The 25,193-nt window shown below is 38.0% G+C and overlaps 1 protein-coding gene across 2 annotated transcripts in view; it reads left to right on the top strand.

Annotated features, from left to right (window-relative positions):
• Positions 1 to 8,775: 8,775 nt before the first annotated feature.
• Positions 8,776 to 25,193, top strand: part of LOC135469169 (sodium/calcium exchanger 1-like) — a 33,299-nt gene continuing 16,881 nt past the window's right edge. Inside the window, exons 1-2 of one of the 2 annotated variants that reach the window (XM_064747712.1) lie at positions 8,776 to 9,012; positions 11,447 to 13,249. In XM_064747712.1, coding sequence (XP_064603782.1) covers positions 11,475 to 13,249 — 1,775 coding nt within the window. In that variant the 5' untranslated portion in view covers positions 8,776 to 9,012; positions 11,447 to 11,474. Of the gene's footprint in view, positions 9,017 to 11,446; positions 13,250 to 25,193 lie in introns of both variants that reach the window. The other variant, XM_064747711.1, reaches the window with a different exon arrangement.

Raw genomic sequence — 25,193 nt, 5'->3', positions numbered from 1 at the left:
CCCGTAGCAGTTATTTGCGTTTTACCACCACCAATGTGGTTTCCATCCATTTACTAATGCATACCAAACTAAAGTGATCCACGCCACTCACAGTAAGGCTGGGGCAACTCCTAAGAACAGTGACCATTGCAAACACGACCTGAACCGTTAATTATGCAGGAGATTCCATCAATGCTGCAGGCTGATCCCCCTACCCGTATAGCCCTACAGAAAACATCTTCCAAATAAACACTGGAAAGCTGTTTTATTATCAACTTTGTTATATTTAACACGAAGACATGGTGCTACAATAGAAGTTACAAGCAAAGCGATTGTATCCAACTTGCTGAAAAATGACAAATCGGCAACAGCATGACATTTCTTCTCTTTTTTTTTTGTTTAGACGTAAAGCAAGAATTTAAGTGACTTGCCATTTCCACATAATGTGCTGTTTCCTATCTATGCATGAGATAACACTTATTTCAAGGTTTTACACTCAGGTATACAAGGTGGGAAGGATCATTTCAAGGTTTTTGTGTTCAAGGAAATTAAGCTGAATCTGAATTATGTGAGCCTTCAGGGTTAGAAATTTGGTGCTCTCTCACTGCGCACGTGTCATTTCATTTCCTGTCCCCTGTAATCCACAAACCCCATGCACTGAATTAACACGTATGACTTGAATGGGTCTAAACTGAGCAAACAAGTGTGAGCGACCTGTTTATTTATCTCACGTCGTAGTTGTATGCTCTGTTATCACCCAACGATAGATCCCAGACCAAGGAAATCAATGCATATACTAACACCACTTGTGTCAGCTTTTTGCATATGGTCTCTTTACTGTCGCCACAGTTCTAACTGGATTTCGTTGTTGACTAGCCCTACATCCTCTCTCAAATAAGCATTTGCTGTTACACCGTGCACATGCCAACGCTTTGTGCTATGGCTAAAATCTAATACATCCGTACAGAGCAAAGGCGAACGCGATGAAAGTTGGATCAAATTTTACCTTGCTACGTGCATGTTTTTCAAATCGGGGTAATGTACTATATTCCTTTTAACACCAAGGTTTTGGTGATTGATATTGTGTTCATTTTTTTTTTCTTTTCTTATTTTTTTTGTTTGTTTTGTGAACGGTTGCCATTAAAACGAATCTCAGATATATCTTTGTATTAAATAACCTTAATAGTAATACACGCCTATAAGAGTTCAAAATCATGAAATCTTGTGGTTTGTATATATCCATATGTGTTTCCATATTTTTAACATCGTTAAAAATTCAAACTTGTTTCGTAATTAACTACTAGAGTACAGAATTTATTATACCAGTGTATCTGTTTGTTACGCTTCCATATTAACCGAAAGTTGCATATAAGTCTTCCTATTAACAACTCAAAAACCGTCAAACTCCAATACGGTTGGCAAGTGGTTGGTTCACATTTATATTTCTTGCATCCAATCGGTGATGAGTGTTGTGGCCTACTAAGAAACAATCCATCCATGTATGTTTACACTGAACGTGGAAGCACCTAAATATCTCTTGAATTCAGCCAATAGAAGTATACTGTGAACATCTTGTTGACGCAATTGCGAAGATAATTAAACAGAGTGTGGCTTCTTGGACAATCACGTAGGTTTAACCCAACGAAGATTAACGTCAGGATTGCCTAAAACAGCACGATCAAAGAATTATACTAGATGCCAAAATGCTGCCTTTGATTTGGCCCTTCTTAACCAGCGTCTAGACATTATTCACTGACTGGGTCTTCCATATCGACTCACGCTTAACCTCCAGAACAGCCCGGTTCGATAGCATCATAGGAACCAGAAATCTTGTGGATGTTAACTTTGGAGAGGCGAAGGTGAACACTAAGCCTATGCCTTACTATAGCCTAGGCTGCTGTACATAGATGGCAGGCTGATTTGGTGCTCATTGTCTAATTATTTAAACGTAATTTTTTGCGTAAAATACGGTAAATAAATTTTCTTTGCACATGCTTATGTACAAACCTTGTCCACGTATGTACAAATAATCCGAAGTTTTTAGACATAAATATATATGTATACAAAAGAACCGCATATATGTACAAATGTAGTGGACATATGCACATTTCTTTTGCCCATATGTACAGTTAGGGAATAATATACCAAACCACTGGCCGCAACTATAAACACAGTCAAATTGGCCAATTTCAGGGCTTCACAAAAAGTGTAATTCCATCAGTCTACACAGAATAATGCCTTCAGAATATGCTTGAACAGCCACCTTACGAAGAACATGCGAAAGGATTGAAGAATTACAGTTTATATAATTACTGTTGTTTTATCGTCAAAAGTCAAAACATGCATAGTTAATAAGCCTGCTGTACAATATATGTCCTGTGGTCGTGGTTGGTCAGGAGATCAGGATATTCTTGAGTTAGTGGTATATACAGGTCAATAGATTTCCCTGCTGGAAACATGCATGTGTATTAAGCCATTGAGTTTGTTACTCCATCTTACCTGAATAAATATATTTAGTTCATTCAGTGCAAGTTGACCATACTGTGTATAAGGTGACACCTTCTAAAATGTAGCGATACTATCTCATGCGGTTTTCTTGTAAATCATTTTTAACATGACGTAAAAATTTGTTAAAGCCTTGGCACGTATATTCTAGTTCCGGATTACTTGTTTTCCCTGCCGAGTGCTGAATATCTCATCAGCTTACCGTGTGTGCGGTGGTCTACAGTTCATGAGAGATGATCTAGACAAATTACTGTGCACTAGTCCGTGACCCATAGTGTCATTTCTGCTCTTGCTTTTTCTCTGATGTTTGACTCAAAATGAAAGGTCTGTACAGGATACAATAACAAAAGCAGGAATATGTTGTGTAACTGTGTATATATGTTTTTCTTATTTGATCTCCCGATCAAGATCTACGTTATAGATATTTACAAAGCATGCATGCTGTTCACGTATGATATAGGCCGTGATAAACGTTATATACCTACGACGCTTGACAAACATAATAAGAGAATGAAAAATAAAACCAGCGTTACAGTGTATGATTTTTCAATCGATGAATGCTGTAGTGACTCCCCATAAGCCAATGTTATTAGAAGTGTAATAGTATAATTCCCTCAACAACAAATAAACGTCCCAGTGTATGCACGACGGCTGCTGAGTTGTGACAAAACATCAATTGCCGCTCAGAACTGCCCTATAACTTCTTCGTAACCACCGTTAGATAATCACATAAACGTCTCCACACATGTTGCATCTCGCACAACCAACCATTCAATACAATTAAAGACGTACACCATAGGGAGTAGCACCAGAGCAGCTACAACAGTGTGATAGCTGGCAAATGATCACACATAACTGGTGAAATACGGCCTCTTGTCAGTTCACCTCAGTCAGGGCCTTTGAAACAAATGGCCTTTAAAAACAACTCCACCGATCACTGACAAAAAGTCTAACAAAGAAGGTTCCACCTGAAAAAGATGATCTCGACTTCTCATATAAATCTAATACTACGTGGATTTCTCATAAAGGTTATACTGGAGCCTCTATAAAGAAAAATACAATGGATTCTTGATATTAAAAAAATGCGTGCATTAGGCATATATAGACTGGAATGCTTCTTGCTGTATTCTGTTCTGCAAGTGGTTCAATTCAATCACGTGATTTGTCCGGACGCCGTGGCAACGAACTTTTTTGAGTATGATAACTAACGATAGAAAACGGTGCTGAAATTTTAGCCGTTCAGAATTTGTCTTTTGGCTTAACTGCAGTGCTAAGCCCAGTGACAGCGCCGCTCCTGCAATCTGAAAGTGTCGGACAAAAACAAAAACGATTTTTGTTATTTTCATTAAATCAGCAAAGAAAATAGCAAAGAAAACGCCATAACTGCATGATGTTTCATTAACAAGCTGAAGTATATTATTGAAATATAAAATACATTTTTCATTTAAAGGCTGGATTCTTGGTAAGGGATGAAAATAATCTTTAGATTTCTGGTAAAAACTGTCTTTAATTCTGGTAAAGGACATAACAGATTCCTTATAGCTTCTATAATGGATTCCTTATGAAACATCTCATATAGATTTTTGATAAAGACTTGATTGGATCATTGATAGAGGCTTATATATACTCTCTCCAGGAAAGACCACTGTGACATACCGGTACTGGTTATACCATATGTGGGAAAATGCTCCAGTTTTCGGCCCGGATAGCATAGTTGGTAGAGCGTCCGCTTCGGGACCGGTAGATCCAGGATCAATCCTTGATCGAGTCACACCTAAGACTTTAAAAGAGGAAGTTGTAATTTCCTCGCTTGTCGTTCAGCATGAATGGGATAGTGCAACGACTGGCTGACCCGTATTAGTATAATGGCTCAGGCGGGGCGACTTACTTGCCTTCGGTAAGTCCTCTCAGTGAAGCAGCACTAAATAAAAGAGCGGTGGAAATCCGTCCTGCAACAGAGAGGCACATTACACGTACATGCACCCTAAGGATTCCTTCGTCGTCATATGACTGAAAAATTGTTGAGTACGACGTTAAACCCCAAGCACTCACTCACTCACTCGATATGAGTATATATACACAGTGACGTAATCAGTGTTAGTCAGTGAACGCTCCGGATGACCAAAAACCACGTGACAAAAGAGTGTATATTTTCATTGGTCAAAGTGTGAGGGGAGTCTGCATTAATATTCATGACGAAAACAGAAATAGAGTGTTCACCAACGAAAGGAAATGAAATAAATCTGCACGGAAGGTATCATTATTGCATTGTTTGTGAGACATTCGTAGTGAAACATCTATGTACACACATCAAAGATGGTGTCTACAATGGACAGTCTACACGGAAAAAATGTATGCATACTTTAGCCATGCTTGGTGACATCAGTGTGTTTCAAGGCGCTGTCACTTCAGAGTCTGCTAAGATTTAGTAAGGTAGTTTTCATTGGTCAGATTATGTTCATGAGCTATCACTATAAGTCCTTGTATCTGTGTTCTCTGGGTGTATATGTTAAGGAACAACTGTATTAAAGGCTGCTCTTCCATATGTTCTGTTGTACCAGTATACATGTACATCACTAAATCTCTCATATATATATGAACTATACTGGGAACCCGACAAAGGATATACAACTGACAAAGCTTAACACGGTATAAACTATTGAAATTCTTATAAGCAATTATTTTGGATTCCTGTTATTAATGCTGTGTTGACTCAAGGTGCATGCTGTATAGTTCTTTATACAGTTTATGTAAATTTTCAATAAAAGCAATGTACTGGCTTCCTTTTTAGGGCTATATGTATTCACATTTGTTACGCCCAGATGAACACTGTATACTCTGTATCATTAATATATTACTGTAAGTTCGGTATTATGATATCTGGTGAAAGCTATGCTGGATGTCAGCTGTTGTAAGACTCTAAACCCAACTATTCTGAATCATTATGTTGAATAATGTTGGATATGTGAACAGTTGCAATCAAAACACAACGGAGATACATATTTTTTATTAAAACGACAACTAATAAACTGACTGTATGGAAAGGTACACGATTAGGTTACTGATTAAATGTTCGCCCCAAAGCATTTCTTGTGTCTTTCAGACATCACTGAAAACTATTGACAGCTTCGTTTTCTTACATGTCTCCGTTCTAATCTCTTTCTTTTTTTATCTCGCTGGTAGTTCATGTTCAACGTTGTTTTGGAAATTGCTTTTCGATTATTGACGTGCATGGAACGTCTGTTGTGACCGACGACGTATAAAATGACTGTATAGATTGTCATATAATGTTTCTATTCTAAACTCCTAATACCTAACTAAATTGCATTTGTTGGCTGCTGGCTTAGATAAAGACGCCAATGTCGTAATGTAAATGATTTCTAAAAGACTGTTCTCTATTTGCTTTTTAAAAAAGAATGTACCAGATATTTAAAATTAAATAACATCACACGCTGCCACGTGACAGTTTATCTGTTCGGAGATGCCATCACAGGATTTATAGAAACTACATATAAAGAAACAATGAACACTGCCTTCGAGACAGCGTGTTCTCTATTAGGATGTATCTATAATGCGTAGTACAACTTAACATCCAATGAGCTGAGACTTTGCAGCAGGAAAATTTGGTGGGTATTTAATGACATTTAATGATATTTAATGTATAATCCCATGCCTAGCCACCCATGTCCCCATAGTTTCGGGCGATCGACATAAAACATTTATATACTGTCTTATTTAACTTATGCGTGCATGTTTGTGAGGACAAAAAGTCTCAGCAAGGCACGGAAATAACAAGTGACTGTTGTAAAGAAATGGTTGTTGTATGAGGTTAGTGAATGACCCGCTTTTCGGGTGTTCATTGTGAAAACCAGATTGTTCAACGAAATGACGTCACTCTGACACGTTACAGGAGCCTCAGCTTTACAAATCCCGTAACATATATTATAGGCACGAGATTTCCCTAACAGGAAAGTCATCTTCCTGAAGTATATTTATATAAACGGCATAAGCATGTAACTGCAACATATAATAAATAATTACAAAAAAATCAACAGAAAAACGCCGGTGACATGAGCATGGATTGGTTGATTCATTTGATTGGTGCTTTACGCCGTACTCAAGACTATTTCACTTACTCGACAGCGACCAGCATTATGGTTGGAGGAAACCGGTCAGAGCCCGGGGAACACATGACCATCCGCAGGTTGCTGACAGACCTGCCCACGTACGGCCAGAGAGGAAGCCAGAATGAGCTGGACTTGAACTCAAAGCGACCGCAGTGGTGAGAGTCTCCTGTGTCATTGCGACACATTGGCGTGCTGATCCCCTGGCATGTATACGTACAGCCCATGCATTGTACAGCCTATATATCAGCATGCACATGGTTCTGTATGCACATATATTCATTATACCGTCTCTACTGAATTCCTTGGGCTATGATAGCTTGGAATCAAGTGCTGTTAATTGGCTGTATATGCTGGTGACACCATGGAGTGTGTTCATTGAAAGCTATCGATATTAGTGGCCAGTCGCCGGCAGGGATATAGGAACTAAGACAGACGTTTGGAGCTGATTTTGTGTGGAGACAGAGAAAGAGGGTGGGGTCCATATGAGAAGGGGAAAGTGAACGAGTGAGGGGAAGTAGCCAAGGAGTGAGGGGAATGAGTTGTGAACCAGTTAGGCGGGTGGCGAGTGGGTGGAGGTTAAGGGCGTGGAGTGGATTGAGGTGAACGAGGGGGTTGGGGAGGTGAATATGGAAAGATGACCATGGCACTTTGTCTCTCTGGGGTCAGATATGGTGTGGACTCTGCACCATTAAGTTGAATTGCTACATATGTACACGCATTTTCATTACAGTGGGGCTGCTACCTTGAAATAAGCAATAATTCATGAATATATAACGACAAGACTTCCACCATGTACGGAAACTTTGGCCTATATGCCAAAACAAGTCATTGCGGGCGTCACAGGATATTCAGGCATTCGCCAACATAACTGGAGTCCCCCTCCCGTCAACGACCACCCCTCACCGCCACACTAAATCTCATCGTCTACGAAACGTATACAGAGTGAATCCTCAATGTTGTTGTTGAGTGCCGTAACATGTATGGCTTTCTTGAAATGCAACTTAAAACCGGTATTATACATACAAAAGGTGTAACACTCAGTGTAATGTTATATAGTTGTACTAAGTGAAGCTAAAGGTGTTCGTTGAAAAACTGCACTGAGCAGACAAAAAAAAGGAAGAAGAAAATATAAAGTGGACACTGATAAACTTTATATCTGGGACTAATATAACAGATAGTATTATCTGTTGTATTATATATATATATATTCATGGGCTTTATATATATGTATGTATATTCATGGGCTTTAAGAAACAACCGAAACCTTGTCCAAATATTTTGACTGACCAATTAATCTTTGTGTGTTATTTAAGCCCACTGCATTTAGAAGTGTTGTACACTATAATAGTGGAGTACGTATAGGCCTAGATATAATGCGTAACACGTGTAGACCTAAATACAGTGTCACTTTTAGTACTGTTACATGTATTTTGTATAGGCCAGATGTATGTGGGCTACTATTACATATTATATGACCACAATCAGTTCAAGTCAGAAAAATGTAGCTTATGTTATAGCCCATACAACTACAGTGCTACGTGGGCATTATGTACGTAATACGTTTACGTACGGTTATGGATTTTTAATATTTTACTCTATAGGCCTACGATACTAACTTTGGTTTCGCTTATTTTTTTTCTTCCGGTAAGGGCAGAAATATACCTCCACTAAGCGTCCTAATATCTATAATTAATGTCCTATATGCGCAAACCACAGGCCAGTTATTTCCGTTGAAATCTCGACAGCACTTAACCGTATTATCTGACCCGGTGACATCACCTGTCTCAGCGATACTTTGCCTTGCAGCTATAATGCAATCTTCTCTGCTGGGCGTTGACCATACACATCTGCCATGTGTATACGCAGGCCTATTACCTACGTCGACAAAGAAACATTGATTTTGGTTAGCAGCGGGGGTCGCCACCATGCTGAATATCGGCAGATTATACTATACATAAAATCTGCAAACAAAAATCTGAAACGTCCACAATACAACATTTTTGTTTAATAATGTTATACGACAAGTATTTTATTTAATGGTCAACGGTATGTTTTATGTATGAAGCATAACTGTTCCAAAATTGCCCGGGTACCCCACTCGAGACCCTCTGTGAGCTTCAGTACCCAGAATGCTCTTGCCGGCTGCTGCCAGCCATACTCGGGCTACTAGATGTGATCATAGAGATGCTGCTGTTGTTTCTCATTTATTCTTGGTAGAGGTTGACAGTATTGTGGTTGCTTTGGGCTATGCATTGGAAGAATATAAATGTCCAAAATTACCCTTGGATTTCGACAACCGGTAATGGATGGATTTAACATGCTAAATGCAGTCGCTGAAGTAGCTGTTCTCAACTTGTGTCGCCTGCACCACGCTTCGGCGTTGGTTAATTTAGAGATCTGTGTAGGTAAGACCATTGACAGATATGATACCGTTTGTGGTTAAACTGTTTCGTTCATTTTTTGTTGTTTTTTTTGGGGGGTGTGTGTTTTTTTTTTCCTCGCGGGGAAAAAAGGTTTTGAGAAGTCGTGTTCTTTTATTTGATTTGAAATTGTTTTAAGGGGTGGGTTTCATTAATCTTACACGGGGAAAAAACATTTTTTTTTTTATTTTTGTGTGACCGCTGAAATTCTGAATATGTGTGCGTGTTCAACTCAAATGAGCTTCAGTAAAATAATTGATGCAATTTCATCGTCCATGTCTCTTTTCGACCTTTCTGGTATTTACCTACGAGACCATATTGCTGGAAATTGTTGACCATGTTAACTGACTAGACTCGTGTACTGTGTGTGAGACTTGGTGTTTTGTGTAGAAGGCATGGTTACTGAGTAGGCCTACATGTATAAATGTGATAACAGACATACACATATTAACCACACACTGTCAAGGCAGCTCAGTAAGACCTAACATCTCAGCAGAAGGCATGTGGTTTAAAGCTCCATGTGGTCACGCTGGAATAGTTTTTTATGAGAAACCAGAGTTCTTGAAGTTATTTCATCCATTTGTTACTAGACATGCACCGTCTCTCAACCATAAAAATTGCATTTGGCAAGCTCTATTTATTTTCATGGGATGTTACCTATACATGTATACTAACTGAACTAGATTGGTTTGTATCGTGTAAATGAATGAAACCCTGTGGATTACTCTGTCAGGCACGGGGCATAGTCGACAACTTTTTTTTTTGTGCGAGTATTCTGCTTATGCATAGGAGACAGTTTTCTTAGGTATGTAGTATTATCTTTCTAGTGCTGCAAATCCTACCAAAATGGGCCCTTGAATAAGATTTTACATACCTGTACATAGGAATTTATTATTTATCTAGTTTTACAATGCCTTATTGGCATGTGTGAATTTTTGATGTACTGTACGTACAGTGATAAATGTTATGATAGGAAAACAGTTCTAATGGAAAAAGCTCTAACCTTATTAATAATTAAATATTGGGTCTATTAGTGACATTACCTCAGTGACTAACTCATGTTAACGCATGTGAAAACAGGTTACTGTAACATGATATTTCTGTCTACTAATGTGCACTTACATCTTCAGTAGGGCTGAGTATTGGTTGCATCTGCCTTTGCCAGTCCTGTGTGTCAGACTGGATTTGTATTCTTCTGAAAATGTTTGGTACTACTACACATATCTCCTGGTCAGACTGACCTAGACCATACACCCAAAACATTGTGGTGCAGCAGCATGTAGCTGTTACCGCTTATTCAGAATGGTGAATTGATTTTATTGACACAATACAGGTTTAGATACACTACCTCTGTGTACATGTGCATGTAGTTTTAAAAGATTACTGACAAGACATTCATTATTCCAGTAATAATTGACTTAGTAATGATCAGTTATTAAACCCATTATTGTGTCTTTTTGTTTAATATTGACAACCAGCAACTAAGTTTATGAGCTGTTGTGGTATCCACCCACGCATTGAGTGCTTTGTTCAATCCATACATGATTTATTGTAACACAGTTATACCACACGCTGAATGTAATATACAGTCTGACTTTAAAAGATTGAAACATATGATGTAACTTGTGAAACCAATTAATTGTTAATTAATTGTTCAGTTTAGGCATGTAAAATATAAACATGTACATCTAAAGCGTGAGAATAATAGATTTTCTTAATATTGAATGAATACATAGTCACACAACTTCACATAAAAAGGCATAATAACTATGCCTTTTAACTATCACAGGGGCTATATGGCATACATATACATGCTTCCTGAAAGGAAAATTGTACATTTGAGGCCCAAGGAAATCCGAGATGAAAACAAATTAATCGCCTTTAGAAATTTAGGAGTGATTAACATGTGTGATCAATAGATGATAGTCAACTCTTGCTCCACACTCAATGAATAATACCTAGATGTACATGTGTCTTGTGCTAACAAATTGTTATATTACAAATCCGAACATGTGTCTGTATAGTGCATCATTCCAGTTATGCACAAACTATAGTGTATAGTTGGAAATAAAATGTATTCTGTTTAATGACCAGAATGGCCACAATAATGAATATGTCAGTCCTAGTGACACTGACATGATATTTCATCAAAAGCAAGGCGGTTTAGGGATAACATAAATTTGTCTAATGGTTTCCACACACCACATGTTCCATGGTCGACATTTATTAAAAATTTCCGCACATCAATTTTCAAGTAATTTATATAACCTTAGATAATATTACTTTTGATGTTAGTATTAAGTTTTGGTAAGTTTGTGTATGTGATTTTTGTTTTTCGTATTGTATTTGTTTTTTTTTTTATGCTATTTTTGTGTGTATTTGTGATTGCAATGTAATGATTCAATCTTATATCAGTTTCAGGAACATAGAACAACACTTAGCAATGGCCCATAGAACTTCATCAGATAAAGCCCTGCGCTGGGGCAGTAAGATGCCAATTTCAACTTACCTCATTTTGACCATCATCCTGCTGTGTTGTCTGTCTAACAGTTATGCAGAGGCTGCGAATAGCACAGCCTGTTTCACTAAAACTGAGTGTGAGAAAGGTATTATGTTACCTTTATGGAAGCCAGTGGGCAACCTGAGTGATGGTGACCGGGCTGCCCGTGCCACAGTCTACATGGCAGCTATGATCTACATGTTCCTTGGGGTATCCATCATTGCAGACAGATTCATGGCAGCCATTGAGGTCATCACATCAAAAGAGAAAGAAATAGTGGTTAAAAAACCCAATGGCCAAACTGCTATTGTGAGTGTCAGAATATGGAATGAAACTGTATCCAATTTGACTTTGATGGCTTTGGGATCATCTGCACCTGAAATTTTACTCTCTATTATTGAGATTTGTGGGAGAGGCTTCAAGGCAGGGGAGTTGGGCCCAAGCACAATTGTAGGAAGTGCTGCCTTCAACTTATTTGTGATTACAGCTCTTTGTGTTTATGTCATCCCAGCTGGTGAGACAAGGCGCATTAAACATTTGCGTGTTTTTTTCATCACAGCATCTTGGAGTATATTTGCTTATCTGTGGTTATATTTCATCATTTCTGTGTCCAGTCCAGAAGAGGTTGAGCTTTGGGAAGCAATACTAACTCTTCTCTTCTTCCCTTTAACTGTCCTCACAGCATACATAGCTGATAAGAGAATTTTCTTCTATAAATTCCTTTCAAAGAAATACCGTAGCTCGAGAAACAAAGCTGTTGTGATTCAGACTGAGGGAGACACTGAGTTGGCAGATGGTAAAGCCACCTCAAATCACGTTGGGGATGATGTCCAATTTCGCGACTCAAATCCAGAGGATGAAGAAATCAAGGAGTTTGAGCAGCATCGACTAGAATACATTGAAATTTTGCGCGATTTGAGAAAGAAGTTTCCAAATATTGACATGAAAACATTAGAAGAAAGAGCAGAGTTTGAAGCTGTTAATAAAGGTCCTAAAAGTAGAGCTTTTTATCGCATTCAAGCTACGCGAAAACTTACTGGAGGAGGCAATGTCATCAAGAAAGCTAAAATTGAAAAGAGAGCGAGTCTACAAGATGTTAAGCTGGATCTAAAATCTGATGATAATATTACCAAAATCTTCTTTGATCCTGGCCATTACACTGTCATGGAAAATATTGGCACATTCTACCTCACTGTGTCCCGTGAGGGGGGAGACTTAAATAAAACCGTTTATGTTGACTATAGGACAGAGGATGGTACTGCTAATGCGGGATCAGACTTTGTCTATGCAGAAGGTACACTTGTGTTTCATTCACAGGAGGTGCATAAGCAGTTTCCGGTTACTATTCTGGATGATGAGATATTTGAGGAGGATGAGCATTTCTATGTGAGGTTAAGTAATGTGAGGATTGGCGATTCTGATGGCATGTTGGACAGCAATAGTACACCCTCACCAACAGACTGCAAGGTACAACTGTCCAACCCTTCCTTGGCCACTGTCATGATCTTGGATGATGACCATCCAGGAATATTTCTATTTGAGGATAGTGAGATGACTGTGCACGAGTCTTGTGGAGAGGCCGAAGTAAAGGTACTAAGATCATCAGGAGCACGAGGATGTGTTAAAATAGGCTACAGAGCCATTGATGGGACAGCAAAAGCTGGAAAAGACTATCAGGAGTGTGAAGGAGAATTAACCTTTGAAAATGATGAATCTGAGTAAGTATTTTCAAACTCTTGTAGGATACAAACTTATTTCTAAACAGTCCAACAAATCAGACAGTCTTTTTAAAATGCTTTGAGAATAAAACTGAAATGAACATAGCTAGTTTCAAATTCTAGTCATGCCTGCATTTGTTTTCTGGATAAATTTCTAATATTCAGCTCTGGCATTAAACTTCTTGAGATGAAATCTGTTTACCAGTCTTCATTTCCCTCCATAAAGGTTCTCAGATTGCTAGCTGATTATTAATATTGCCTGGGGTTGTCTTTGAACATTCGACCTAACATCATTAACATGGGTAAGGACAGTAGTCCCTGAGGGCCATATTCAGTTGATTTTGTGTTTCTTGTCTCCAGCACTTATCTACATGTATGCATGCAGAAATATGGCAAATATAACACAAGATCATTTCAACACACATTTTGTTTTGTACCAGCATTGAGTACTCTTGATATCTAAATTACATGTACAATGCATGTCAGTGGTAATCCTGCATGTACTTGAGGTGCACAAACAACCAGTGGTGAAGAAAAAAAGAAAATGTATAAACCCTCTAGATAAAACACAAACAGCATACTTTGCATTTGGATTTTCTGTGATAGTACACATGTTTTGTTTGCATATTACTTGTGAAATAACCATATGTACATGTACGTCGTAGAAAAACACCCCTCCAAAAGTAAATGACGAAAGCCTTACTCTTATCCGGCTATCACTGTACATGTCTTTGTGGCAGTTCTTACACCTACTGCTTTAAAGGTCCCAGCAGTAACACCTGTCCTGTACTTAAATTGTATCCTGAATAAGATAGTGGTGTCAATTAAAGGATCATTGTGTAATGTTATCAGACTTATTTATTTGCTGTCAAGGTGATTGGATGGTTTAATTTATTATTTAATTTCAAAGTATTAAATATTTCTTTAATTTTATAAAAATTTAATGACACACTATGTACATGGTGGATTCAGGCTGAGTTTTGAATTCAGCTCATTTTCAAACTGTATAGCTCCCAGACTGAAAGCTACTAATTATTGGTGAATGCATAGTACCATAAGTACCTATGGTTCATTGAGTACCATAAGTACCTATGGTTCATTGCAGATATACTTGTATATGTAGCTCTTTTGGAATTTGTGAAATGTCATACTTGTATAGTAATCTACATTCTGATCTAATGGTAAATGGACCAAATTTCAGATCACTGCCAGCACTATCTTCCAAATGTCAAGCTGTCGTGTATTGAGCTTGACTCGCTTCTCTTGTGGTGTTGCTAATGCATTGAATGTTCTATGGCCTGGATTGTGTGGATAGAATACTGTATAACATGTACATGCTGATGTTATACATTCCCCTTTGTACATGAACTTCTAATTAATTAATCATCATTAGCTATGAGATTGAATTGAATTTTGTTCCTGATGGATATTCATTGTTTTCATGTAGCCCTAAGCCATGCAGAACTCAGACCCTAGCTTCACCGTAATATTCTTTTTAGGAAAACCCAATGCTAGAAGAGGATAGTACTATGACATGTCTACGGTGTGGCCTAATGGCCAGGATAAGCTAGATGCCATGGCAACGCATTTAAAATGCGTCATGACTGTCATGGGGTGTTCATTATGCATGTATTTCTAAGCAATTTTTGGTAGAGTGATCAACAGATCAATGTGTGAAGATGACCAAACTTTTTTGTTTAGATTAATCATATGCCAGATTTTAGTAGTAGGATTTACATGAATAAGTGCATTTATTTTAATTGATTTAATACTTAAGAATTTTTCACTGGCAGTATATATGATGGGAGGAAATCTGAGTGCCCTTGGTAAAGCATTGGCCTTTGGCAAGTTAGTGACAGACTTTCTGACACGTGATGTACAGAGTTGCACACTATGGTGGCCAAGCACAAGCCGTCTTCAACGATTAATATTCTGTGCAGTAGGCCACACGTACATGTACATTTGTATTTACATTTACCTTTGTCTTGTCATTTTAGGTACATGTATTTGAGATACATGTATTTTAAGTACACAAGGTTCCCACTGGCCTTTGAAATCCATGAAAAAAATTTATTTTTGAATAAATCTTGAATTAATTCCCAAAGAATTAAAAGTGTTTCAAAAGTGTTAAAAATGTACTACAATGCTTTTATACAGAATAAATATCAAATAACCCCCATTATCAGTGCCTACATATTGCCACACATTTTATTTACACCATTTTGCCAGTTTATTTATCTTGCATGATGTCACAAGACTTATTTGCAGGAGCACTCCTGTATCATGGGTACTAAACTTTGCTGTGTGGTTCCAGCTGAGGTGTACATTTATGTTATCACGCAAAATTTGATAGAGCAAATTACAACAGACAACTCCAGATACTCCACTGAAGAGTTGACATAGCTCTGTTCCATTTTCAACAGAGTTTTACAGTTTATCAAGTTTTCAGGGAATGTATGGAATGCAGGTCAAAACATTTTCATTTGGAACAATTTCTGTCTTGGCGATGTTTCCTTAATCAGCTGGTTGCACAGTGTTTTCAAAATGTTCTCTTTCTAAGGAAGTGACTGTTTGAAATAATTTAGTTGACAGCTCAACCTGACAAATTACTGCAGCCTCCTGCCCACCATGTAGGCATTGTTAACATAGCCATTCTCAATTCCAAATGTGTGACCGTCCAATTGGTTCAGAATGCTCCACTTTAATGCATATAATAACGTCAAAATCTAATTTATTGCAGCAGTGTCTTTCTATCCACCATAAGAAGCCTAGTAATCAAGAGCTGCTGTTGAAGTGTTTTGAAGTCACAGCTAAAATATCATGTGACGCTTTCAAGGCTAATGATGGACCAAATCCGTTAAGGACTTCCATAACCTGGCTACTTGGAGTGAATTGTCCATCATTGCCAAATGCCCAGTGTTGGATTCCAGCTTTTCTTTTCAACTTTCAAAACTGTTCTGAATTTTTAGAATGTTTGTCTTTCTTATTTTTTTCTTTGTACATGTGTCTATGGTGCTTCAGCTGCATAAATTTTGTGATGTTCCACTGCCCCTGTATTAGTTAGGTCCTTGAAAATCCTTAACTATTTCATTACGTTAAAGTGTTCTCTTACATGGATGAGAACCCTAAATATATGTGCATCTTTTTTCTCATTCAAGGTTCAGTAATGAACTCCTTGTACTCTTCAGCTCTAGGCTGCATTTTCCTAATGCACATGCTCTTTACACTGTGTGTACATTTAGATAAACATCAAATACTTGTGCAGACTTTTTGATATATGTATATATGCTTTTTAAGTTGAACATGTACTATGTAGTTGTGTCTCTTCATCTATTTATATTTTGAAATTCAGACCTACATACATGTACAGTAGTAGTATGTCCACGTAAATGTTTGTTTTGCAGCAGTTATTTTTCTGTGTTGCCAGAAGCCTGCTTTGATTAGTCACTTGGAAACATCACACGACAGTGATGTTCTTTGCCTTGGGTATGTTCCTTTACAGTACATGTATTTGCAGTGAAATATTAATAGTTATTTACGCAGTGTGTATATAATATCTACACAGGGATGGATTTATAACCATCAGAAAGTCAGCCCTTTGTAGCCAGTATAAATGCACAGTGAACTCCACATAAGATATTTAAAAAATGCAGCGCTTATAGAAATATACTTTAAGTTCAGACAGAGATCATGTACAGGAAACAAGCATTTATGTGTAAATACATGCACAGGACATCTATAAAGTGTATTAATAGTTACATGGTTACTCAGTGATAGGATTCACAAATATATGAGGATTATGGACACCATATGTAGATGCATATCCCATCACTGAGCTACCAAGCAACAAACACCCATCAGTTCAGTGCAGAACACCGATGTATAGGTGAATGGCTTCAGAGATGAGGCCATTGTTGGACCCCAACAAAGGGAGGTTGCCTACTCAGCAGATCTATTTGACGTCATCTGCAGGATTCGAGAATATATCTATGCCCCCCATGACTGTTGTTGTCCAGTGAAAAGCGGACTATTTTGTCTGATGCAGTGTAAAACTATGTGCATGTACATGTACTTGTATATGGTTTCATGTACATACACGTACATGTACTAGAGGTGTGTAGATGTACTGTATTTGATGCTAATAGAAAAGACAGCAGAGTTTAAAACAGAAAGGGGAAATGTTGAATCTTTGCCTTCCTAGCCAACTAAACAAGCAAAATATTACATGTATCATGGGGAGATTCCAGATAAAAAAAGTTTTTATAAACCTGATTTCTTTTCATAACAGTGAAGATTTATAGCGAGTGCAGGTAAAAATTGCTCACTATCTTAAATTATGAAACTACACTTGTCTGTTATAATTGACCTACGAAAGTGAAATTTGTCTGGTATTTTTGGGATTTGGCTGCATGATCAGTTAACTCACAGAAAATTAATATTTCCACCCTTCATGCAATAGTACAATGTTTTTGTAATGAAGTCTCACTGAGTTTTATTGTGCATTTTTGGTTTGAAAAGCATAATAGCTTATTTTGCCAAGAGCCAGTCAAGAAGGGAAAGACATCCAGAGCAATTCTGTGATACACTTTCTCCACATTTATTCATTTTAATAAACTTAGAGTAACATCAAGCCAAGTGTCAAATGATTAAAATTATAATGAATGTTGGGCCACGTTAAATTTGTTAACGATCAGTGTTGTACTCTAAAGCTCAATATTTCTGTTGGCAGTAAGTGAAAGAGTGAAAAATGTATGTTGCTTTATTCAGTTTGCATACATGTATATATGTTCCCATTTGATTGGCATCAAATTATATAAAGGAGCATGCAAGCTCCATGAATCAGCACTGTCAATAGATTATGAGATCCAAGATCAAAGTGTTCTTGGATAAAATGTAAACAGTATTTTAAATTCTAAATATTTGTTTATCACCACTTTTGCCAACACTGTTAACCCAATGTTGTTGCATTGACTTTGTACACTGCACACTGACTTGAAAGAAATGGCTTTGTTAAATAACATATTTAACATTGCTGATTTTGATGTGTGACCAGACCATGTGCACCTAATGTATCTGTGCTTGCTTTACTCAGTTCCAAGTCTCCCTGCCACATGGTTATTATCTCAAGAAATAACAGACCTCAGGTTGCCCTGTTTTTAACTAACATCAGTACAAGCTGTGGAGCTTGTTGCAAGTAACAATTTTTGAAGGCATTGACTAATGATCATTTAACAAGATCTGAAAACATTATGCAGTGTACTTCAAGAACTGAATAAATCAGTCTTAAATGTAACAGAAATTGAGTTTAAGAGATCAGATACATGTATACTGATAGTATGATACTATTTTTTATTGCTCTGCCACATTACAGACATTTCAGTCGAATATTTCAGGTCATTACGGTATTTTTACACATTTAATAGCACATGTACATCTGTATTTCTTGGAGCCCATCAGTATGATTTTACTGCTGCTGCTACTGAAAGCATCAGCAAACATCCATTTTTGCATCATCAGTTTTTGTTTCTGGACATCCATGTATGTCAGTTACCTTAGGGTGATATTGTTTGTGATCTCAGTTTCCTTTTTTTTTTTTTTTTTTTATTTAATGGGGAAAGTTAGTTAATATTTAAGCCTTGTCCAGATCTTTCAATTTTGTTGACTCAAGATCAAGTTGAATGCTGTTGAGGGAAGTTGAGTGTCCCGTCCACACAAATTAGATAGGTCACCATTATCCAACACTGTTGTCATGTGTTGAACCAAGTTGAGCTGTGTTTTTTTACCTAACTTTAGATAAATTGGAGGGAAATATCCATCTTTAACTCCAGTGCATAAGACACAATGAGGAGCAGCCTGAAGAATCGTTTCGTGGGTGTATGGGCTGTGCTTATTGCCATGGCCGTACTCCTGTATTAACAAGTCTCATCGAGAGACCAGTTTCTGTCTTTCACCTTTGGCGCTGCCATTTTGCCAAGGTCGCTTGAATTAAGATGGTCACGCCCGCTTATTGGCTACATTCACTCAACTTGACTCAACTTGACAGAAAATACACATGCACATTTCCGATTCAGCCAAGTTGGATGGTGTTGAGTTCTGTTGAACGGAGTTGAAGAACCCACCCAGACTATTCAACACGGCTCAGCTTGTTGACTCAACTTCAAGTTGACTCTTGTTGACTCATCAAAAGTTGAGTGATGTTGGGTATAAGTCATAGATTTCAATGACAATAAATTTCAGTTGTACATGTAAATGAAAGTTCCCTATACTTGGCCCAGCTCATACTTTACTTTGGCTATTTCATGTAGGTTTGATATGCACCTTGCCATGGTTTTACAAATCATGGTTTAAATAACCTCTGCCCAATTATTCATTGTGCCTAACAAATAGGTTATCACATGGATTGGAATCTTAAATGAACTTGTTTTTGAGCTTGGATAGTCAGTGGTATGATCCTTGAGCCATTCAGGGTTGTCAGTCAAAACTGAAGGCTGTGTACCACCCTAGTAGATAGAAAGTCTTAAATTGAGTAACACAGACAGGACCTGTCTCTGCCACAGTTGTTATATTTATGTAAGTGTGGAAATAGGTGTGGTAACTGGGAAGTCTGCAGTTTGAACCATCCTGCTCTGTTTACACTGAGGGGTCCAGAAAAGCAGTTTCTGGCAAACTACCTATGTCTACATGTATATTTGATGTATAGGTTTGCATACAGTTACATCGATGTGTACATGTTTGAGTCACCAGTTTTAGGGCGAAAAAATTCTGATCTGTTTATGCATTTAAGTATACATAACTTTCATTGTGTTGTGTGAAAAGAAAACACAAGTAGATGTAATAGAAAGTGGAATAGGAAAGGAGGCCCACCCCCAGTGTGCAGCAATGTGCATAATTAACATCCTCTTTTAGACATTGTATATATTGTGTGTAGACATAGCATCTTTTTATTACAAAGATGAAGTGTACTGTACATTTATGTATATTGGTACAGGCACCCAGAAATACATATACCATATATATAAATGCACATTTACACAGCATATGACATCCGGTAACATTGGCAGATGCAAGGAACTCCAAAAGTATCTGCATCTAAATACAATTAACATTGCCATTATTGCTGGTTTGATCCTGTCCATGCATGCCCTAGGCAGCAATATCTGGATATCCCAATCTTTAGATATCTAGACATGGAGCCTTGCTTGGTAAGAAGTAAATGGGCGACACTGACACCACTGGTGGCACCTTTGGTGAATGGTTAACGGTGATATACACAAACGAACCAACATTGCCAGGGTCATAATGGAATGTCACCCATTGTGCCTGATTTTATGGTTAAATCTGTCTAACGGTCAGACAAGTGTGTAATCAGTTTATGATTTGGAATCTCAATTGCTTGATCAGGAATTTGTTAGCTTAGTTTCCTTAGTTGTGAAATTTTTCGTGATGACATTCAATGCTGCCAACCAGGCTTATAGAGGAAACCACTACTCTTTGGTCATTTCTGCCATTTTTTAATGCTTCAGAGGTGATTAAAACATCAGGTACAGTGTATTGATATCTTGAGTCTGGTAAGTGCGGTATTTGTATGTACATGTACATTCACAGTGAACTGGGATACACGGACAAGCATGTATATTTATGGACATCGGAATCTTACAGGCTTTTCTACACTGAGAACAGCAATCCATTAAAACTGAGCAGCATGACAGTGATGTGTTTTGTTTTTTGTGTTGATTTTTTCCTCTTGTCTAGGACAGTGTTTTAAGGTTTCTTCCAAGCACATTTTGTGGTACCTGTGTGTTCTCTAATGAAGTCGGTTACATAACTTTAGCTGGGATTGCTGTACAGAAGGTTGAAACATGCGTGCGAGTTCCTCCAGGCTCTTTGGGCTCAGAACACAGGGTATTTCTGAAGCTTCTTCCAATCAGCTACCAGAAATTCTTTACTGTCAGAGGCGAGAATCATTACTGAGGTTTATACATGTATATGACTGCCGTCCACTTTAGTGCTTGCCATTTCAAGCTCACTTTGACCAAGGGCTTCATAGCACTTCATTGTCAGTCCTCAGGTTTAACTGCCCTATCAACATAGGCTGCTATTTGCATTTATACCGTCTACAAGGTTCAGTTTTCATCCTTGTCACATTGATTCAATATTTGATTGAGCATGGTTTTCCTTATACACTTCACTTTTTTTTTCGCGTTATTGGATTTTCATCCATGCTTCATCTGAGGAGTTGCCAGAGTTGTGAAAGAAAAAATAATGCATTTCATTTTCTCTGTAATAAGGACATCGTCCAAAAAGGTGGGTTGAATGTGCTTTTTGTACTCTTTGGACTACACAGTACTTTTCAAGCCATACCTCCATAAAAAGGACATCATCCAGCAAGACGTGCTGAATGTCCATGTGAGCATACGTACAGTTGCTTTTTCTGCTCTGTGGACTACACAGTACTTGGATATGTACAAGATGGTATTTGTATTTTTTGATTTTGATTCATTTGTAGTTGTTTGCATGTGAATGTTGCATGGCTGAAGTGGGACCAGTGGGATTGGCAGAGCTGTGTTTTGAGGACTCCGTTAGATCATTCTCTGAGATCATGTTTCTTGTACATCTGCATGTAACTTGAGCTTCAGTGTCTAATGTACTGAGTAGCTGTAAGTTAATTTCTGTACATAAGCATAGGGTTATCCCTCCTCAGTAGCCAGATCCAGTGCTTTCACATGCTGCCACAGTTTATGTCCTCTTCACATTAACGTTTCATTATGACCTAAGGTTTACCTTTGACATGCATCATTCAGTGTTTGCATACTAGACGTTGAAAATTACGCCTTAAATTTGCTCTATATATGTTTGGGTTGCAGTGATCAGTCAGAAAATGATTAACAGATAAATTATCTATGGAGTATGTTGCATATGCAGGCTCACACATGGTAAATACATGTATTTGAACACGGAATAAACATTTCTGGGAAGATCAAGGACTCATGTGTTCAGCATTAGGACAAATTTGCTACTCAGAACCGGTACAGGTTTTGTTCAGCAGTCATAGTATTATAGAAATTTAACAGACGAGTCATTGATGTGCTCCATGTAGCTTCTATATACTACATGTACAAGTATGCTATCTGATAATGGAATATGTCTACCCCATAGTGCTCTTAAACTGCAAATTGTCTGTTGGCCTTACTAGTATGTACATCCATCCTCATATAAATTTGGTACTACTTATTGTTTTCAACACATGTAGTTACCCTTTGTAGAATATAGTCATTAAATTTGTGCCACATGTATTTTGTGCAAGCATCGATGTGCAGATGCATGTACTTCAAATGTGTGCATAGAGGATCAATGTATCAGTGGACAAACATGGATTGGACTTTGGTGTCAGGATGAAAGCAGGATTATGTATAGCAATGGTGACTTTATGTGTCGATGTTGCACAGGAACTTGTCGGTGGGCAAGGATGGGAGGAATATGTCAGAGGCTGCTTCTCTCCTATGGGAATTCTAACATTCACAGTAATAGAATAGCTAGCTGTTCCATATATCATTTCCTGTAACAACTGACTGCTCCTTTGAGACTGGTGTACAATTTTACGGGCTAACTTATATTACCTCCAGCACACACCTTGGCAGTCGATGCATATTGGTCTGGTCCCCACACATGGGTTTACTTTGCTTCCTAATGAAAAGAGCTGTGAGCTACATGTATCTGTATAATTCTGGAATGATCTCTTCACCCCAGTAGCCAACAGAATCCATTAGATGTGAAATGCCTTGTAGCCTGTTGTCAAACGTTACATTGTATAGAAAATGTCCATCACTTATCTCTCTTTGTAATTAGAATGTCATTGGTGGTGTCCGGCATTCATGTTTAAAACGCTATTAAAATGTTAATGACGTCATGAAGATTTATGTGGTTTATTTCTGGCCAAGCATAGGGTACATATTGCATACACACACACAAAAGGGCACAATAATGTACCATTTTGTATTTATTTTGATATAGCCCTCAGTTTCAGATCAAAAAGCTTTGCAGTTCACCTTTAGCTGAATGCATGGTCCTTGATAATGCTGAATAAGCATACATATCTGCATGTGTGTATGTTTGTAGTTTATTACATGATTGTGTGCAAGCTAAGATATCCTTGAGAAACAGTTTCTTTGATGGGTGGGAAAACCATCAGTCAACTTTGAGAAATACTGTTCCTTGATTTATAGAGGGTAACTTTGTCAAATTGTGCAGTTCGCTCTTCACAAAAGCCCTCTTCAACAACACAATCATAAATAAGTAATAGCTGCAATGCATATACCATTCCTTTTCTTGTGTTTCTCTGAGATTGTAACCTGGATATGTATGTGTGTGTGTGTTTTTTTTACTCCATTAATTTTCTGAGTGGTGAGAATTGGTGGCTATGTTTTTGTAAAATACATGTACATTTTGCTTGTACACTGCACGTGTACATCACAAGTCTTTTTACACGCTGTTGAGTTGACTTCTGCGGATGGGACGGCCGGTGTAGCTGCCTTGCATGCAGTTTGTACTGGAGCTTTGCCAAGGGTAAATATATACAGGTATGTCTTGAAGCATGCCTCTTGTGTAGCTGTTACAGAGTTAAAGCTGGCACTGGCTAATGCTCATCTGTGTGCAGCTATATATCCATTCCCACATCTGTGTAGGTACACAGCCATGTAGCAACAGGCCAAGGTGTTGCAGCTGTGCCTCCAATACACAAACACAGGCAGCCGTCACAAGCTACTAAGGGATTCTGATGTGTTTGCTGCCTACATTATCACTACAGTATGTTTGTGCTGATCATGGAAGTTAAAATTGAGAGAAAATTGATTTGATGCCATAATGCCTGCTACCTCAACCCCCAACACAATTAAACGATCGGGATCAATGGTATTGCTGAGGCCAGCTTGAATATGCGTGAGGTATTTTATGTCTGATAGGCAGGGCTGGCTCCTCCGCAGAGCGGCTACTGGTTGTTAAGCGGGTAACAGAAGCCGACTGCTGTCAAGCTGGCCTTAACATTAGGTACTACCTGCTTCTACAGATATGTATATATATTGCAGCTATTACAGTTTTCTGATCCTGGTACGAGGTTTATTTCTGATACCAGGACACTGTACATGTAGTACACTCATTTGAGATTGTTGCCAAAGACTATTGCATCAGCCTATAGCAACAGAAATGCTGAGTAAAATATTTTACACACATGACCATAGTAATAAAATGTAAACATTTATTTTACAAATTGCACATTGTAAGCATATGATCTGGGTGTGTACATGCATGTATATACTACATATGCAGGCATTACATATGTATGTGACCCCACAATATGTCTACATTATGGCCAGTGTGTCACTAGCCATAATTAGTCAGAATATTCACATGCTGAAATTGGTTAAGTACTGTAGAAAACAGTTATTTGTGCTGTCCATGGTGCAAACCTGGTAAAATGGTATTTTTGTCTAGGTTAGGGCCTTTGGGATGTTGTAAGGGCCTTAGATATCAAAACGTAAATGTCGCCTGTGATAATAACCCTGTTATCTGGTTGGCTTGTGGTATCCATGGAATACTTTACATTAAATGCATGTACACGTACATTCCATGAGTAATTTTGGGTCTACATGCATTTTTGCTTGTAGATACAATGTATATTGTGCATCCATGTACTTGTATATTAGACTGTTAAAACATGTGAAGATCAATGGTTACATGTTCTTGTCAATGAATCGAATGTTAAATACACAACCAGGCAGCTACTGGGGCACTGCTTCTGTTTTATTTTCTTACATGTGGAAGTCTGTGCATGAACAGTATTTTATGCCTTTTCCTGTGTGTGCATGTACATGCACATGGTACTTGTGTTATATCAGAAGGATATGGCTGCGTACCTGTAGAAGCATGTAAGAGGGCTTGGTCTTCCCGC

Source organism: Liolophura sinensis, chromosome 6 (genome assembly GCF_032854445.1).
Source record: "Liolophura sinensis isolate JHLJ2023 chromosome 6, CUHK_Ljap_v2, whole genome shotgun sequence".
NCBI classification, from domain to species: domain Eukaryota; kingdom Metazoa; phylum Mollusca; class Polyplacophora; order Chitonida; family Chitonidae; genus Liolophura; species Liolophura sinensis.
Note: the sequence above shows the minus strand (reverse complement) of the source record. Positions and strands in the feature narration are given on the sequence as shown.